Source organism: Aspergillus multicolor (assembly GCF_047715735.1).
Source record: "Aspergillus multicolor strain CBS 133.54 unplaced genomic scaffold BDW74scaffold_7, whole genome shotgun sequence".
Classification (NCBI taxonomy): Eukaryota; Fungi; Ascomycota; class Eurotiomycetes; order Eurotiales; family Aspergillaceae; genus Aspergillus; species Aspergillus multicolor.
The window spans coordinates 94,121-109,021 of record NW_027395958.1 but is presented as its reverse complement, the minus strand read 5'-3'; the positions used below and the strand labels follow the sequence as shown (position 1 = coordinate 109,021).

General features: G+C 52.8%; 4 protein-coding genes across 4 annotated transcripts; 1 reads left to right on the top strand and 3 right to left on the bottom strand.

Moving 5' to 3' along the window:
* Positions 1 to 237: 237 nt before the first annotated feature.
* On the top strand, positions 238 to 2,729 carry BDW74DRAFT_166921 (putative G-patch domain protein; the record flags this gene model as incomplete). The annotated part of the gene is made up of 7 exons (XM_073726618.1): positions 238 to 367; positions 431 to 801; positions 841 to 916; positions 966 to 1,165; positions 1,212 to 1,272; positions 1,319 to 1,659; positions 1,704 to 2,729. 7 exons carry the CDS (start codon positions 238 to 240, stop codon positions 2,727 to 2,729), a joined length of 2,205 nt encoding a protein of 734 aa, XP_073585497.1.
* An 84-nt stretch (positions 2,730 to 2,813) lies between these two features.
* On the bottom strand, positions 2,814 to 8,508 carry BDW74DRAFT_166920 (DUF3433 domain-containing protein; the record flags this gene model as incomplete). Its single annotated transcript, XM_073726617.1, has 6 exons — positions 2,814 to 3,474; positions 3,938 to 4,614; positions 4,663 to 4,803; positions 4,855 to 5,193; positions 6,087 to 8,398; positions 8,469 to 8,508. 6 exons carry the CDS (start codon positions 8,506 to 8,508, stop codon positions 2,814 to 2,816), a joined length of 4,170 nt encoding a protein of 1,389 aa, XP_073585496.1.
* Positions 8,509 to 9,250: 742 nt separating this feature from the next.
* BDW74DRAFT_189930 (glycoside hydrolase family 55 protein) lies at positions 9,251 to 11,933 on the bottom strand (the record flags this gene model as incomplete). The annotated part of the gene is made up of 6 exons (XM_073732080.1): positions 9,251 to 10,012; positions 10,058 to 10,531; positions 10,577 to 10,942; positions 10,989 to 11,407; positions 11,457 to 11,752; positions 11,791 to 11,933. 6 exons carry the CDS (start codon positions 11,931 to 11,933, stop codon positions 9,251 to 9,253), a joined length of 2,460 nt encoding a protein of 819 aa, XP_073585495.1.
* Positions 11,934 to 12,422: 489 nt separating this feature from the next.
* BDW74DRAFT_149585 (uncharacterized protein) lies at positions 12,423 to 14,846 on the bottom strand. Its single transcript, XM_073723915.1, has 3 exons — positions 14,534 to 14,846; positions 12,774 to 14,463; positions 12,423 to 12,714 (listed from the first exon to the last, which is right to left on the bottom strand). Exons 2-3 carry the CDS (start codon positions 12,956 to 12,958, stop codon positions 12,663 to 12,665), a joined length of 237 nt encoding a protein of 78 aa, XP_073585494.1. The 5' UTR covers positions 12,959 to 14,463; positions 14,534 to 14,846; the 3' UTR covers positions 12,423 to 12,662.
* Positions 14,847 to 14,901: the final 55 nt, after the last annotated feature.

Below are 14,901 nucleotides of genomic sequence, written 5' to 3'. Positions count from 1 at the left end.
TCTGACACAAAATTCGATGATGAGAACAACACCTTCGTCCATATTCCAGCATGACTGATCGAAAATGATTTTGGTGGAGTCGGGATGGCCGCGAGAGAGACAGCGCGGCGTTGATGAAGCCAACGGGGCGGTGAGCCGTAGGCAGGTGGTTCTGCCGGTGCCTGCTTCGTTTGCGACTTTCATCGTCTCGTCTTTCATCATCTTTATAACTTCTGCTACATTCAATGTTCGTCTATCATGTCTCATATGCGATCTGACGATACCAGGTACCCTCCGGGTCCGTCGCCCCGTCCGTTCCCCCGCCGGGACGACCGAGACGGCCGCATGTATGACGACAATTCTCCATCCCGTTCTCGCTCACCTAATGGTACCGTCTCCCCGCATACAAATTCCAGCAACTGCTCCAAGAATACCGAACTCACTTTCTCAGGGCGCACTCCCCCTCGAGGCCCAGCCGCCGACCGAAGACACGACTACCCCCGAGACGCATCCGACTCGCGACCCCAATACCAAGGCCGAGACCGCGATGACTTCCGCCGTCGATCGAGGTCTCCTCCGCGGCGCCCGCGACACGGCTACCGCGACCGCGATCGCGAAGACTACCGCTCCCGAAGCCGAAGCCGAAGCTACAGTCCCAGCCGGAGTCGAAGCCCACGGCGCGGCCGATCACATTACGGACAGGGGAGCAGAGAGGTCATGATGGACGGTATACCGGTGGACATGGTGGAAGAAGACGTTGGACAACTCCTTCCCTCCCTTTCTGCCCGGACTCAGTATTCTGGAGTCGCGCTGCAAGCTTTTGTTATGGCATGAGACTGAGATGTGTCGACTGGTTAACAGATTTCGAAAGAACTGAAAGAGTTCTATCATATTGAGGGTTTGGAGGAGGTGCGCGTTATCCGGGATCGGCAGACGAGTATGTATCAAGCTTTTCTTTGAGCTTTGAGTTGCTCATGCGTTTGTAGAAATATCTCGCCAGTTGGGCTTTCTTCGGTTTCGAAGCCTCAACCATTCCCGCTCCTTTGTGGAGCAGAACTTTCCGACGATATATCTGTGCGGACCGAGTGCGCAGGATGACCGTGGCACCAAAGTGCGCATTGCGTACAGCCGGGAGAAAGAAGACCGCGCCAAGGCCAGGGCTGAAGGGGATTGGAACTGCAAAATGGTGGGCACTGTGAACTCTGTGTGCCGTGCAAGGACTAACAAGTCAGTGCTCTATCGTCAATTACTCAACTCGCAATAAATGTTTTAGGTGTCAAGCCCCACGGCCAGGTATGTTGATATGTCTAGGGACGGGACCATGGCTAATCTAGCGCAGATGCTGGACCGACTGGCCCTCCAGGTATAGCTCCGCCGAGGGTAAAGAACAACGGCGATAATGATGCTGCGCCGGAAAACCAACCTTCTCAATTTTTGCTCTTCCGCGGTCTTGAAACGTCCGTTACAGAAGAGCTCCTAGCTAAAGGCGTTGCTAAGCTATACCGTCCGAACACGGAGGGTACTTCAACAAGCCAGAAGAAGGGGGCTAAAGTGGCATCTACCACTGGTGACGCCAACCTAGGCGCTCGTGAAGGTTCAATTCGGCGTATTCTGCTGGTTCGGGACCGCCGAAGCAACGAGAGCTGGCGGTATGGATTCGCCGAATTCGCTACAATTCAGGTACGTACTTCTATCTCAAGTGTAAGCCTAGCTAACAAGAGCAGGACGCTCAAGCAGCTATTTCACGTCTCCACTCATTTGAGAAGTTTACCATTTCGTCCAGACCAGTGATGGTTACCTACATCCACGCAGGCGTGTTCGTGCCGGTCATGAATCCGACTGCGGGCAACGAGAGATTTACTTTCAGCCCTCTGAGCAACCCAGCCATGAAACTCATGTACTGGGATGAAGACGCATACGTTACCGAGCTCACGGTGTCAACAGAGGCAGATCCACAGCAAGCACCGAAGGCTGAGAAACCGGCGGGCCAGACAGACGCCAAAGCCAAAGATGCGGCTGACAAGGCGAAGAAGCGGAAAGCTGATGCTGCCTCCAGCGCCTCAGGAGCGAAGAAAATGGCTATGCCATCACACCTGCAGTTCTGGAGCAACCGTCATGCGGAATTACACGGCATCAAGAAGGACACCGAAGATAAAGGTTCTGAAGATCAGCCTTCATCTGAGGCAGTCGCGGCTCCACCTCGCCAGTCGTACGCCGATCCGACCCGGAACTGCTGCTACCTCTGCATGCGACAGTTCAAGACAATGGCCGAAGTCAACCGCCACGAGCGCCAGAGTCAACTCCACCGCGGCAACCTGCAGAACGAGGAAGTCGTCACGAAAGCTACGAACAAACTCATAAAACATGGCATCATCCCGCAGCCGCCCGAGTACAGAGACCGCGCCCGTGAGCGTCGTCAAGCATTCGGGCGCTCGAAGAACGCAACTGCCAAATCCGCTCCACCGCCAGAACGCGAGCCGTCGCCGACTGTGGAAAACACATCAAAGGGCGCCTCGTTGCTCAGCAAGATGGGCTGGTCGGCTGGTACAGGGCTGGGCGCGCAAGGTACCGGAATGACAGCACCCATCACAACAGAAGTCTACGCGCAGGGCGTTGGATTAGGAGCACAAGGTGGCAAGCTCGGCGAAGCAAGCGAAGAGGCAGCGCGCAACACCCGCAACAGGTACGACGAGTTCCTGGAAAAGACAAGACAGACCGCGCGGGACCGGTACGAGCAACTGGGCAAGTGAAAGGAGTGTATAATAACCGCATCGCCAAATAACGCCATCCCATCCCATCCCATGAAATATCGTACAATATCTTCCTTCCCCTCCTCAGCTCCTCGGCGGAAAATACGTAGACTTCCCCTCCTCCACAACCGGCTCGTCCAACCCCTTTAACTTCCCCCCCTCAATCCTCTTCCCAAGATACTTCATAACCCACGCCTCAACCTCCTTCTCCATCTCCTCATCCGTCGCATTCAACGCCCCCTCACCCCCCGCCATGCGCGTCTTCACATACCGCCTCATGTCATCCAGCGAATTAATCCCCATCGCCCAAAGGACTCCCCCGCTACTCATCATCCCGAAACTGAGCACATTGAGCGTAGCCAGGTTCAGGGCTTCAAATGCCTCCATGCCCCCGTTTACCTCGGGCTTGTGGTATATGCTCGACGTATAGTATGGCGGGATCGAGGCGTTGAAGCGCCGGACCATGGCGCGCCGGGTTGTGAGCAGCGAGAAGGCGAAGAATAATGCGCCGCCGAAGAAGAGTTTTTTGTTGGTGTCTGGTTTCCAGAGTTTGGGGAGGTCTTCGGTTGTGTCTTTGGTCGTGTTTGTTGAGGTGGGTTCGGCGGGGGTGGGCGTGGGTGCGGACGTGGTTTCGGGGATTGATTGTGTTGGTATTGAGGGTGTGGTGTCTGCGGTGGAGGGTTGCGGTGTTTCGCTTGTGCGGAACCATGAGAGGACCATTTTGGTTGTGTGGACGGTGTCTTTGCTTCTTTATGGTGTTCTGTTTGTCTTGAGTCGAGTCCGTGTCTCTTGCGGGCGCTAAGTGGATGCGAAAGAAGGAGGACGATCGTCAATTGATTAAGCTCGAGGATGAGAACTGCGAGACGCTATAAGTACGCCAGTGGAAGATGCAATTGCGCGTGAATCTGCAAAGACGATATGAGGATAGATTCAGGAACAGACTGGAAGGCTGACATGGAACTTTCAGATGGGGAGACTTAGATCACGTGGTCTGTGTCATGGCCGGAGATAACGTTAGGACCGGGGGGTCAGCGATCCATGGAAACAGCCAGTGCCTCGTGGAAACTTTACTTTATGGTAGAATCTCTATTAGACATTATTTTACGTTATGTAACATGTTATATAGCCAAGTGTATATTCCGTGAAATTAATGAATCAGCCCAGCTGTGTATACATGCTGCACGCGCCGAACCTGCCCCCTCGCCCACTCCACCAGATCGTCCGGCAGATTCTCCACAGAGCAAAGCGCATCCAGCGCCGGCCTGATGAACCATCCACCTACCAACTGCGCGCCCTTGTGAGGTGACGGCGTTGCCTCGGCGCTCGGATACTCGACCCGGCTGTCGGTGATGGTCATGGAGCCCGTCTGGCTCCCCAGGTAAAAGGGTACGCTGGCGCAGATATCGGCCGCCAGGACGCGGGTTGTTTCGACAGTCGCCTCGATCTCGACTTCGTGGTTTGGTAAAAGACATAAGCAGCGGTAGATGATGTTCTGGATGGATAGGCGGAAGGTGCGGTAGTTGTTCCAGGTCTCGGCGATCCAGACGTCCGTGTAGCAGTCGCAGCGGTCCTGGTAGGCGCCTGCGTCGCGGACGGATTGCGGGAAGTAGGATGCTGGCATGGGGTACCAGTGTTTTGGGAGGGAGAAGGTCCAGGCTGTGAATTGGTCGTCGAGGTTGCGGGCTTCGGAGAGGATCGAGTTGAGTTCTTCGGTATCTGTTGTGTCGGCGCGAGACGAGAATTCGACCCAGCGCTCGCGGAGCTTCACTAGTGGTGGCGCGATCATCATTAGGCGGGATGAGGCGAGCTCGGGGATTCCGGGGGAGAGAGGCCAGCTAGCGGGTGTGCGGAACAGTGGTGATCGTTTGTCGGTGGCGGAGTGTACCTAGCTTGTTAGATCATATGCAGGAATGGAACAGTTAAAGAATCTTACAATTTCTCCTTGAATGGCATTCGTTAATGTATCTGAAAGGTATGACCTTCGCCGCTCATGGCTGCAATTCTCAATAAGAGCAATAGCGCCTCGCAAGTGATTTTTCGGCGAGGGCTTGTTCTCTTTGATAGACACGAATTCCTGCACGCATTAGTCCCACTTCCGAAACGGCAACAGGCAGTCAACACCTACCTCAAAAATATAAAGCAACATCAGCGTCATCAGAATATCATCATAATCCCGCTCAACATCACCCTGCAGCGCAAGCCGAGTACGCGCAAGCGCCGTCCCAAAACACTGCTGCGCAGAATGAAGCAGATTCTCCTGGCGCGTCCAGGCAGCAACCCCAAAGTACGCCACAGCCAGCGCGCTCATACGCAGATGCGAGTCAAATGGAGCCGCGGCGTAGAGCTGGGGAAGAAATTCCATTGACCCCGGTCGAATCAATGGATCTCGAGGCGTATAGATGTACGAGTTGAAGAATAACGCGGTCACCGTATCCTCCATGGGAAGGTACAAGCCACCAGGGACCTGCGGGGAGATGACGGACCCCGATGAGACAGGATAGCAGGGCAGAGGAGAAAGTTCGGAAGAAGACGAAGTGTCTGAGCTCGTCTCTACATTGTCGCTCACTATAGGGGACTTAGCCACAACGGTTGTGGCTGTGTTTGTGATGGCGCTCTTGCGATTAAATGCCCTTTGAGGCCGCAGCACGACGTCCAGGGGGTGCGGAAACCCCGGGCAGTCTCTGCCAGAGCGCACACAGGCGTTGCAATATGGACGCGTCTCATCGCACTGGCACCGTAGTTAGCCGTATTCCCTAGTCTAAGGTGGAGTAGTACTTTGATGCGTCTCGTGCGGCATGTTTGACAGCCGGTGCTGGGTCGCCCGGGATAAACCATCCTAGGCTACAAAATCGCGATGTATATAACCAAAACAACTCTTTGATGGACGGGGTCCACGGTCGGTGCCCATCCTACAGCCTGTTGCCTTGCCGATGGAAAAGGAAGAATGACTCGTCATCCCAATTGGGGGCGAGGCGCAGCACCGAGTCACGTGTGGCGCGTGGGGACAGGAACGTGATTGCGGCAGCCCTAAGAGACAGTCAAGAGAGTATGAGAAGACGGGAAGAGAGTATATCATGAATTGTAAAACGCCTTGCTATGCTAATATAACATGGTATGGTCCCATAGTCCTGGACCTGAATCATCATAAACCGAACCTATATCACATATCATATTATCTGATTATCATTAAACGCCAGCAACGTAAATAATTATATGCGCTCGGAGCGTCTTATCATATGCTCATCATCAATCATAAAAGAAACATTATTTCATCGAATTCGTCGTAATCAGCATATCAGCCCGGCCCGGTCGACTAAACCGATCGATACCCAGGTGCTCCCTTCCATCGCGACCCACGTAGATGCCGAAGCCGTACTTCGGATAATCTTTGTCACCAGGCGGGGTGATCACAAGCCGAGTGACAAGGTCCGTCTTGCTGCGTGGCTCTCGCAATAGCTTGTCAGAGAGCATGGGGCTTTGGTAGAGGAAACTAATTTGATCGGCCAGGGTGCTGATGTCGTGAGGTAGATATCGCCGGCGTCCGGGCCAGATAGCCAAGAAAGAGGCCATATAGACGGCGCAGAACACCACAATCGCGTAGAAAGCAGACATTAGAGGCGTTATTTTGATTGTGTTTTCTTCGTAGGTAAGGGCGATAAAGTCCCCGCCGGCCAGAATTGAAATGGTTGCGGATACGACGCTCATGAAAGAGACCCAGGCCACTTTATAATGCTTGTTCGCAAGTGCTGCAATGGTGACTTCGAAAGGAAGAAGAGATGGGTACGCTAGTAGCAGGCTCTGCTCTGCAGTGGCACCTTCCGGGGATGACAGCATCACATATGGCTGCAGCGCACGGAAATAGACGTCGATGTGCTGCCAAGCAAGGAATAGAAAGGTTCCAATCAACGCCGGTATGAAACTGTACAGAAAGTTGGAGGACGAGAATGCGGTCGACGATGGTCGAGTCGACAAGTGTGGAGGAAACCCTTCCGCGACCCCGTCGTTCACAAAACTGACGACAACAAATGCGATGAATAGTGCACATAGCATGACTGTCCAGGCAATAACGGCTGGTTTTCGAAGGAACCACGGCGCCCATCGGTACCGAACAGTTGGCGAATACAGCTCTTCAGAGCCATCCTTTCCTGTCATACTTTGCTTTTCAGCGTCAAACGATACCTTTGAAAGCTGCTCTCGGCGGTTCCTAGGCGGAACATGAAGAGAAGGATTGCCAATCGCGGCCCCGGCCTCTCCCATACCGTAGAATATCTCCGGGTGGCGTCCTTGAGAGAGCTGCCAATAACCCAATCGAAGTGTCCTCGGCTTCAGCGCCTCACCCACGTCCGTAGCAGCCTCTGTGTATTCAAAGCCAGGCAGTACATTCGACCGCTGGATGACGGTGATCAAGTCTGCGATACAAACAGGGTCCCACATCAACCCCGACCATGTGCGTAGAAACCGAAGCATCAGCGACAGAAGCCCTAACGCGAGCAGACCGTAGACTGCTATCAGTGTCCAGCCAACAGCTCTCGTTGCAGCCCAGCGCCAAGTTCCTTCACCGTCTATGATGTACCACTTTGCTTGGAACAAGCAGCTAAGTAGGGGCACGGCGATGAAGTTGGACAGCCAAATCGTAAATATCGAGAAGCCGACCATCGCCTCCCCATGCATGAAATGCGACAAATCCGGTAGCAAGAAGTTCTTTGGCACAATTGGCAGGCCTTGTAAAACTTTCTTGTAAGGGCGCTCTGACGCCATGATCGCAAACGGCATTATGCGATACACGGCGGCCTGGATGACAAATGTCATAATCGTGATTATGATCCCCAGGATTTGCGGGAGAAACTGCACAACGAAGTACCGTCCACCTGTCCGTCCATCGTACCCCCAGATTCCTTGGTGATCTTCTGACCAAACATTGCTGAATGCAATGCCCGCGATCATCAACAGCACGCAGAAGATCGCTAAACTCAGCGCCCACGGCCGAAGCACAATAGGCACAAAGTCCAGCGCTGGATAAATCAGGTTCCCTTCCGGCGGCTCAACGGCAACAAATGCTTCCGGATCAACTGAAGCTTGCGGATCCCTCTCTGGCGGCAATTGCTGCTGCGGCGCAGGCGTCACCGAGCGCACAAAGTGCCCCAAGTTGCCATCCCAAACCAGACGATCGGCGGGAGTCGAGTCATATCCACTTTCCTCCGACCTCCTGGGGTCATCTTCCTCTCCTTCCCTGGTGAGCTGGTTAATAGCAAAGCGAATGTACGGCGAGTCATCCATCCCCGGCGTCGGCTCGCGCCCCGCATAGCTGTCCCGCACGGGCTCGCCGCCAGCCCCGTCCATCGATAAACCGAGCTGAGCCTTCTTACTCTCAGAAGACTGACTTGAGCTGTCGATCTGTGTCACGAACGTTTCTCGCGGTTCGGGTGGTCGGATCGGACTGTGTTCCGCTCGCCGGGCAGCAGTGGGCGGGGCAAGGAGCGTTCGAGATACAGCTGGTGATGGAGCGGCCGATACGGGGTATGAATTCGGTGTCGCATATCGTACAACTGTTGTTCGGCTGCCGCCGCTCGCTGAACGGCTGGTGGGTGTTCGGCTGGAGAGGGAGTAGTAGTCGTCCGAAGCAGCGGCGGACTGCTGCGACTCGGTGCGGAACAGCTGTGGTCTGCTTGCTGGTAGGTGTTAGTCGCTCGATCGAATCAATTACGTTATAATTAGGCTCCAATAAGACAAGGTACTTACAGCTGACTGTTCTCAAACTCACATTCCCCGAGGCAAGCATGGCGGCGGGGTTGGCCGAGGAATGTATGCGGGGGAGCTCACTTGCAGCAGCAGTCAAGATACATTCCCAGGTACAGATTCTGGCTCTGGCGACGGAGAGCCGAAGGTGTCAAGAAAGTCAAATGACAGATGATCTGGGGAATTGTGGAATTGGAGGAGAAACTCTCGGTGCTGGGGTCGAAAGCGAGGCGGTTGGCTTATGGGTGCGTTTGCCAGCCTCCTCCGAGCCCAGCCACCCGTCAAAGAGCCCGACATGAATTGAGGCACCTGCGACTGGGAAGCCGTCGGGATCTGAAAATCGCACCGGGTTATTGGAGATAAGTCTCACTCCGAATGACGTGGTTGGCCGGTTTGAGCCCAGGTGTTGGATCTGTCTCTCGCGATGTTGAGTTGGCAAGAGTCGGCCAAGGCAAGGAGCCCTGGACTTCGCGGCCCAAAAGAGGGACAGCGTCACCACGCAAATCGTCGATAAGGTTGCCTGAAGCCTTTATCTTCAAATTGACTTTGCTTTCTCTTGCGAACGACTAAATATGTGTTAAAGTATTGATTATCTCGAATCTAATATATACTGTTTTTTACAAGTCCCACAGCTCCCGCCCGTCGCGGTAACCGTGGACCATAACCCTAAACTGTCTTCCACAACACTCCCGAGGGTGCGTACTGTCAGCTTGTCATATCAATATGACAGCATGATGGGTGGGATGCATCATTCAACGTCCACCGCTTGTTGGAGAGTATTAACCTCAAACGGCGTACAGATACGCGGCAATGACTCCTCCCCAGCCACCGGCATTTTCATTCTCCGTCGCGATCACCTGGTTCTCACTCAGCACCATGTTGGTCGTGCTCTTGGTGTTCGTCCCGTACAAATAAACCCCCGACGAGTCCGTGATCTGAATTGCGTTTGCCTGACACTTTCCAGTGGTCGTGTTGCAAGGGCCGCCATTGTTGAAGAACACCCAGTTACAGCCGCCATAGAGGAAAAGGCTCGACGAGGCATGGATCCGCTCGAAAAGTCCCATGCGACACAAGGCGTCATCTGCGGCACATTGCGAAAAGTCCGGGTCGCTGGCGATCATATTGTCCTGCCACGGCGCAGGGGCTAACATGTTTCCAGGTCCTTGCCAGTATGCCGATTCGCTCTGCTGCATCGTGGAAAACACGTTGCGAGCGCTCTCAAAGTTGTACTGGTACAGCGTGTGATGCTCAAATCCTGTTCCGACAAGCCAGGTAGCAGCAGTTGCTTCTACAAGGAGACCCCGGCCCGTGGAGATTGTCTGTGCATTACTGCCGTCAAGGTCGTGGTCCGCTGTCCATCCCCACATGTTTTCAATGTACGCAGAAGAGGTGCTCGTGAGATGAAGAGCAGCCCAGGCTGCTTTGCACTTGTCCGGGCTACTTGTACACTGGCTTTCAACTTTGCTTCCAATCGCACCGCCAATGCGAATATGAGTATTCCAGAAGCCGACGTCACCAGGTTTCGAGCCAGCAATGTTTACCTCGACCTAATTCTGGTCAGCTTTGGAGCGTCAATGGCTAGAAGGACTTACAATCTTGCAGCCAGGAAGGATATCCCCAACAGTGAACAACATGTCGCTAACCTGCACCACACCTACGTCTCCAGGGTATCCGATTTTGACCATGGGGCGAACCGCCGCGGCATCCTGGAATTTGGCACCTACACCACTGATGACCGAAGCGTAGGGGTCACCGACGATGCGTCTTCCAGACGGTACAAAGATCGTATCTGTGACCATGTATGTCCCAGCAGGAAAATAGAAAACGCTGCAGTCGGCGTTTTCTGCTAGGATCTCGTTGATGTTCTGCGTATCATCGGTTGCTCCGTCTCCGTAGACCGGTCTGCCGGGTACCGACTTGATGTTGAGAATCTGGTCCTTGGAGTATTCCTGGAATGTTGGGGCAGTCTTGGTAAAGTATTTTGTTCCACTCAAAAGAGCTGGGGATCGTGATGTCGTCGCCATCTGACCATTGACTCGTTGCATTTGTGCGTTTCCCGGGTTATACTATAGATGTTAATAATGTCACAAACCCAGACTGTAATATCTTACCATATCTCCATGCACCCATGTATCAAGGATGCTCCCGCTTACGACGGCTTTCCCACCGAGACTCACTGTCGTACCTGTATTCTGGATATTTTGCAAGATGATTGCATTACCGGCGCCAGTGGATTCGCTGGAAACGAGGAAATTCTCTAATCCCGAACCGCTGGAGTCAATCACCGTCAGAGATCCGGATGTCCCTGTGGCATCAATGCCGGTTTTGCCGTTGTTGAACTGGCAACCTAGGAGGACGATATCTGTCCCTCCGGTAACAATGCCTGTAGTAGTTCCCTCAAAGACAATGTTCTTGAAGACCCATTGCTGCCCGCTGAGTTTCATACCGATGTTTCCTCCACTGAACCGTAAGTCATTCTATCAACGTTAACTCCGTAGCTCACGTGTTGATTGGTAGTCCTACCATAATGATATTGCTATTATAGTCGTATTGAGTAGTCAGACCAACATGCTGAGAACCAACAGGCATATTGAACCCAACGTTGTTCAATTGAGTCGCTTGGCTGACAGTCCAGTCGAGAAGTGTCATGGGCAAGGATGAATCCAGGCCAGTCGAGTCAAAAACAATGTTCTTGATACCGATGTAGAAGTTAATCGTTCCGCCGAAATTTGGATCTTTCGCGTATATCATATGGTCACCAGCAAATCCGGGCTCTGCTTTCAGTATTGGGGGATTGGTTGGATCCCCAATGATGACTGTCCCGACGTAAAGCTGTAGGGCGGCTTTCATTAGATATGTACCCCCGGGTAGGTAAACAATGGCTGGTTGGCCAGTTGTCCCCATGGCTTTTGCATCTCGCGCGGGACCTCCAGCAGGACCGGCTAGTTCACTGTCAGTTTTGCCCTTGAAGTCGAAAACGTGCAGCCCTACCTCTGATCGCTTGCTGAATAGCCGATGATGCATCGGCTTGTCCTGTATTATCCGCACCATAATCCTTGACCACATTCCGAAACACCTTGTAGTTCTCCTTGTATCCAGGGACAAGAAAGGAAGACTGGCCGTTGTGCTCGATTTCCTCATACCAGAACTTCGACGATCCCGAGGAAGCGGCGCAGTTCGCGGCCGGTCGGTTCGCGTGGTGGGTGATGTTAATTAGTTCATGCCATGGTTGCGCGGCGTAGTTCTGAATCGTAAAGGGAATCCCTCTTCGCAAGTCAGTTACCATGCTATTGCAAGCTCTGGGTGATAACGCGAGAGTACTCACGACGGCTGAGGAGGACTATGTTCTGGTTTCAGGATAGAATCAAGGCCAGGGATAAACGCGATTCGGGCTTCCTGAGCCGTAGCCCAGGCATTGAAGCAGACCAGCAACGCCATTGTTCGTGAGAAGGTCGAAAGTAATGCCATACTTGCAGTACGGCAGCAAACCCCTAAACCAGAACAATCATAAGAGACAACGGCTCCAACAAGACCGGGAGATAGTCGTCTCGGGCCCCCTACCGGATAGGTTAACGAAGTACGAGGAACAGAAGAACCGGAATGACGGATACGTGCCTTGTATTATTTATAAGGCCTGGGCAAGTCCACGAGATTCCTGCATACCGCGACTGGGGCTCGCATGACAATCCGGGTCAAGATCACCCTCGCGACGATATCCACGCCGGAGAATCCACAACCCAGCATCTTCGTCGACGTCAATTATCAACCAGAGAAGGAGCATCTATGACGAAGGACTTCAGGTCAGCCGTATCCTTGATTTATGTCAGTTCGAGGAAAACAAGGCTTCATTATACCGGCCAATCTACAATACTCCCTAGACAAGGCGCCCCGGAATGCGGACAGTTGAACAAGGCAGATATAAATTGCATAGTACGTTTCGCAGCTGGATAAATTGGCGGCTTGGTAAGTTGGAATATATGCTCATTACAGACAGTAGAGTCACCAGCAGGGGCTGTCTCTCAAGACTAAGTGGTACGTGAAGAAGTGGTAGCGTGGGAAAGAATGGGTGCCCGCCCAGCATTCCATCGAGATTAAAAACAAGTACAGCATTCTCCTTCAAATACTCCCCTCGAGTCTAGAACTCCCGTCTCTTCTTTTTCAACGTGTTTCTTCCTTCCTTCTCGTCTCATTCCAGGTTCACCGATCTTTTGCTTCAGCGGCTGTTTTAACCGCACCACGCGGTCTCACCCTAATCAAATCGTCAGAACAAACGCATACAAATATCTACATCAACAAATGGAGTCGAACTTGCGGATATTGCCAGAGCCGCCGATACCAAAGCCAACGTAACGCTCTTGGGGGTTGACGGTCTGTGTCGGAGTTTCTTGTGACATCTGATCGGCATCCCGGTCTCGAGAGAGCAAATGATCACGCTGGTCGTCGCCTAGGCTGGTTTTCGATCTCATCCAAGGTGCTTTCCAAAAGGCACGCATTCTGTTGTCTTGTGTAAATGATTTCGCTTTGGTTGATTAAATGTCTTTCGATATGCTCATGTATCGCCGTCTCGCCTGTTGGGCTTGAAAGCAGCAAGCACTGGGGGGCTTTATATACGAGAGGGGTCCTCAGAAGAAAGGAAAAGCGACAAAAGCAAAAATGTCTGAGACTGGGATGACCCCCAAGGAAACTCTCTCTCCTCTTACGCAACCCCGTTTATAACGGCGTCGAGCCGCTAGTGGCAGCGCATAATGGGACCCGATACGAAGTAGATCTTTTGCACAGACCGCGCAGTACATAATCGTAAACGTGTGTAAACAGCATTTGATGGAGGCTCAGTACGGTAGCCACATGTTTCTCTCGCCCCATAAATTCTGAAAGCTAAGCCTCCGCCGAAGACAGCGCCGGCGGTTCCTCCGTGGACGAAGATAAGCTCACGACACAAGGCTTACCATTCGAACGGCCGACAACTTCAGAGTGGCCATTGCGTGGGATAAATGGCTTGGCACGCTGGCGGAATATACTCCGTGGGCTGCAGGACTGTAAAGCAAGGCGATATGGGTATGCCTCGCCCTACAGTCGTCGCATTATATCTCTGTTGGGTGGTTTTCTAGCATGTGGTGATATTGCGTACTCGAAGAGTGTCCCAGAGCCTCGTCGTCCAAGCTTAGGAGTATAGTATTTCTCGTTTCTGATGTAGATCGCTGGCTGATCTAGCGAGCACTAGTGAGTAATAATGCCCGCCGTAGCGTAATGTTCGCAAATGCCATTCCCGACCAACACGGCGAACCTGTTTGAAGTAGTCGATACAATACTAACATCCGATCATTGAGCGACAGCGCTATTGGAGAATCATTCATTATTGAGCGCTGTCGACGCTTTTGGTACTCACCATGCCAGCAACCCAGGATTACTGACTGCAAGTGTTTGTTGTCTCACTTAGAACCCCGATTCCCGGCTCCAAGACTACTTCGGCGGAGTAGGCACCGCATGAGAGCACAGTGTTACCACAAGCTTCTCAAAGCACGGTCCTTTCTTCAATATTCTCAGGGGTGCAGATATGGTCGTTGACTTTATGCCACCCGTGGGAATGAGGACGAGTTACAGTAGTAGTAGTAGTATTGCTCGTCAGAAACGTTAACCCCAGGGTCCACAATCTGTCAATCGGAGGCTGGTGGAGCGGCGGAGCCCCTAGAAGCACGGGCTAGAATCGTTAAATTGGAGTTGCGATGTTGACTCCGCGTCCCACTATCTTAAAACAAGCCTGGCCAACTATTGTCGTGAAGTCGCGACGGAAAGAATTGAAACGAAGGAATCTTCGCGTATCACAAACGACCCCCTCGATTTGGTTTGTCTCAACCTTCCAAGAATGACTGCGGAAGACTTGGCCAGATTCCGTCGTGGGGAAAGCGTCGCGTCATCCATTTGAATAAGAGCGGTTTGGTCCCCGATCGCAATCATCGTCTAGCCGATCTTACTCGTGTGGTGTTGGGCTCAAACGTCTCTGCGGCAAAAGCAATCATTTCTTAGCCGCCGTCCGGCACGATATTAAGGGGAGCATTTCACTGTGTTACCTTCTGCGAATCAGATGACGGAGTCCACACGCAGCAACACAGTAGTGTTTTCCGACTACAAGTGATGTCTTATTCCAAGTTTCCGTAGCCTCTTGCAGCGAGCTCTTCTGGAACATGATTGACAGCGACAGTCTCGGCCGCCAGCAGTGGAACTCGACTTGGTAACTCGTGGTGGGCAGCGAATCACGAGTGAGATGTTCAGAGTAGTGGATGCGTTAGCCAGACATCGCTTGTTCTAATCTGGGCTCAGCCACCCCGAAAGAACGCAGCTTTTACTCGAAGAAGAATTCGTGAGGGGCTTTGTACAGAGAGGCATATCACAGTCTTGATAAGAATTATCAGAGATGTTCATAATGTCAAGAATAGAC

What these genes read in the sequence shown, in the direction of transcription:
- BDW74DRAFT_149585 (XM_073723915.1), bottom strand. Translation starts at nt 12,958, where the DNA reads ATGCGTGCCTTTTGGAAAGCACCTTGGATGAGATCGAAAACCAGCCTA. An exon ending in GGCTCTGGCAATATCCGCAA is followed by an intron (nt 12,715 to 12,773) that starts GTTCGACTCCAT and finishes CGATTTGATTAG; the next exon opens with GGTGAGACCGCGTGGTGCGG.